The 2290-nt window shown below is 31.5% G+C and overlaps 1 protein-coding gene across 2 annotated transcripts in view; it reads right to left on the bottom strand.

Annotated features, from left to right (window-relative positions):
• Positions 1 to 1042: 1042 nt before the first annotated feature.
• LOC107885241 overlaps positions 1043 to 2290 on the bottom strand; it is a 4054-nt gene continuing 2806 nt past the window's right edge. Inside the window, exon 2 of one of the 2 annotated variants that reach the window (XR_003839991.1) lies at positions 1043 to 1082. Coding sequence is in view for 1 of the 2 variants with exons in the window: in XM_016808813.2 (XP_016664302.1) it covers positions 1529 to 1844 (316 nt within the window). In the remaining variant the exon portion in view is untranslated. Of the gene's footprint in view, positions 1083 to 1447; positions 1845 to 2290 lie in introns of those variants that run through there. The other variant, XM_016808813.2, reaches the window with a different exon arrangement.

Consider the following 2290-nt stretch of genomic DNA (forward strand, 5'->3'; position numbering starts at 1 on the left):
CACAATCGTCGTCGCATACCCCGAATAGTGTTTTCATTGCTGATCCCACAAAATTTACTAATCCCCGTCTTTTCCTACTTGGAAAAGTGGTTGCTTCTCCCGAATATTCAGAGTACCTACCTATCGATTCGTACATTTTTTCGCGTTGTAACGAAATTTCTTGGAACATAACCTTAAAAATATCGTCTAATCTCGAACACATTTCGGGTGCCGTTACGTTCGTTTTACAATTATTAATCATTATACTTATTTCCGTATTTAATTTATCGTGTCTACTGTCGTAATTTTGCAATGGCAAATACGTTATTAATTGCCAGGTAGCTCCTGTCAATCTTACAGTTCCGTAATTTTCATAATACATCATTGTTTGATTTTTAAATTCTTCCACCTTATAGGTGTAGTAAACCGACGTTATATTTTTATTACTTTTATAACCAAGTGCATTCTCACGATAGGACAACAACAAGAACATAAACTCTTCGACGATTCCAAGAATCGCGCCGACTATTACAAGAGCCGCGTACAATGTACGAACCTTGAGTTTTAAAATATATATATTTTCACTTCTCCACGATATTGCGAAAACAAACCTATAAAAATAACCCGAATTAGATATCTGTTTTCGTGGAAGACGAAAACAAGCTTATTCAAATTTGCACCTGCAATTTAATTGCCGATCATAAAAAAGGGATGCTTTGGCAATAACAACGTCCAGCACCGGTTTCCTTTCAAATATCCACCTCCTGGACTCTACCGTGTACGTTTGTATCCGTATAGATTTTATATAAATATAGGATAAGGTCTATAGTAAAATTAGAATTAGTACAGAGCTGCACTACGCACACGCTGATTTCTCGGGCAGTCGCTTGTCGCTCTGTCCTCAAATTTATATAACTTTTAAATACTTTGTTTATTTTTAATAAATTACTTATAACTATTTACTGTAACACTTGTCATTCTGCAAATCTCTCCTTTGAAAAACCTCTTTCATCATCAACGTCGTTGGATTCAAAAATTGTAAGCGTTAGTGAGGGATCACTACATAGGGAAGTTGACTTTGAATTGCTGTTATTAAATAAAACCTAAAATAATATATATACATATTAGCGTCCAAATTTATGAAAATTAGCTTTATCATGCTATATTAACGTATGCTTCATAATTCTCATTCATGCGAACAACTATTTTGTTCTCGAATTGTCCGAAATTATATTTGATATATAGTTTTATTTTCAGCGAGTTCCAGTGGTTGCCTGTGTTCGAATAAGCTATGGTAGCAACACCCACTGTTCTCCCACTGTCATTAAAATTATAAACCTATAAATGTTAGTTTTTTTTTCTTTAAATATTTTGCTCAATAATTTGTAGTGTTAGACTTTTCCATGCTTTATTAGTTTGCATTTATCTACTAGGAACTGTATCACCTCGTTATTTATTTATTCTAATCATAACTAACTCTTAATTAATTTATACTAATTTTCCTATATTATTTCTACATCATTAATAATTATTCAATACTTTTATTAGCCTATTTCATATATTCGTCTATATACTTCAATAACGTTTCTGGTTCCGGTACATAATCCATGTATTCGACCAGATCCTTGCAACACTGTGTACCTAATTTCCCTCTTCTTTTCGACATATCATATAAGAAAGTCACAAGGCTTTGTGTAATACGTTTAAGTTCACTTTCCGAAAATGGTTCGCTTAACTGTTTATTTGCTACTTCTATATGTCCAGGTAAACATTTTGGTACATTACCGCCGCCTACTGAACTTGTATCGTGTTCCCCATGTAAGATTGCAATGTCCAAATTGACGCAAAACAATAGATTTTTATTCCTATAATTAAAATATTTGGTTACTTAAGTCGTAATTATTTCTATCATCTAATTAGTTATATATATATTTTATATTATTATTATTATTATTTTATTTATCTATTTATCTTTTTTTTTTTTTTTTTTTTTTATTAAAATGTCGTTATGATTAAAACTGAAATGATAGCTTTAACTTTTATGTACAGTTGTACAACTGATTTTCTTTTTCCCTTAATTGAGCTTGAGAGGTATTAATACGTTATGCAAGTAAAACCACCGATAAGATAACACGTGAGCGGGTTTCACAGCTTACTGAATAGATCTAAATTAATAATTTTGAATAAGGAAGATTTTCCATTGGATGCGGTTTTCAGCTGATATAAAATATAGAGTATTGATCTTTATGGTTTGTTGACAAGCATAAGCTTTAAAATCACTTCAAAATGTTAAACTCTAGTTGTGACTTTC

The sequence above is a fragment of the Acyrthosiphon pisum genome, unplaced genomic scaffold (assembly GCF_005508785.2).
Source record: "Acyrthosiphon pisum isolate AL4f unplaced genomic scaffold, pea_aphid_22Mar2018_4r6ur Scaffold_202;HRSCAF=605, whole genome shotgun sequence".
In the NCBI taxonomy this organism is placed as follows: domain Eukaryota; kingdom Metazoa; phylum Arthropoda; class Insecta; order Hemiptera; family Aphididae; genus Acyrthosiphon; species Acyrthosiphon pisum.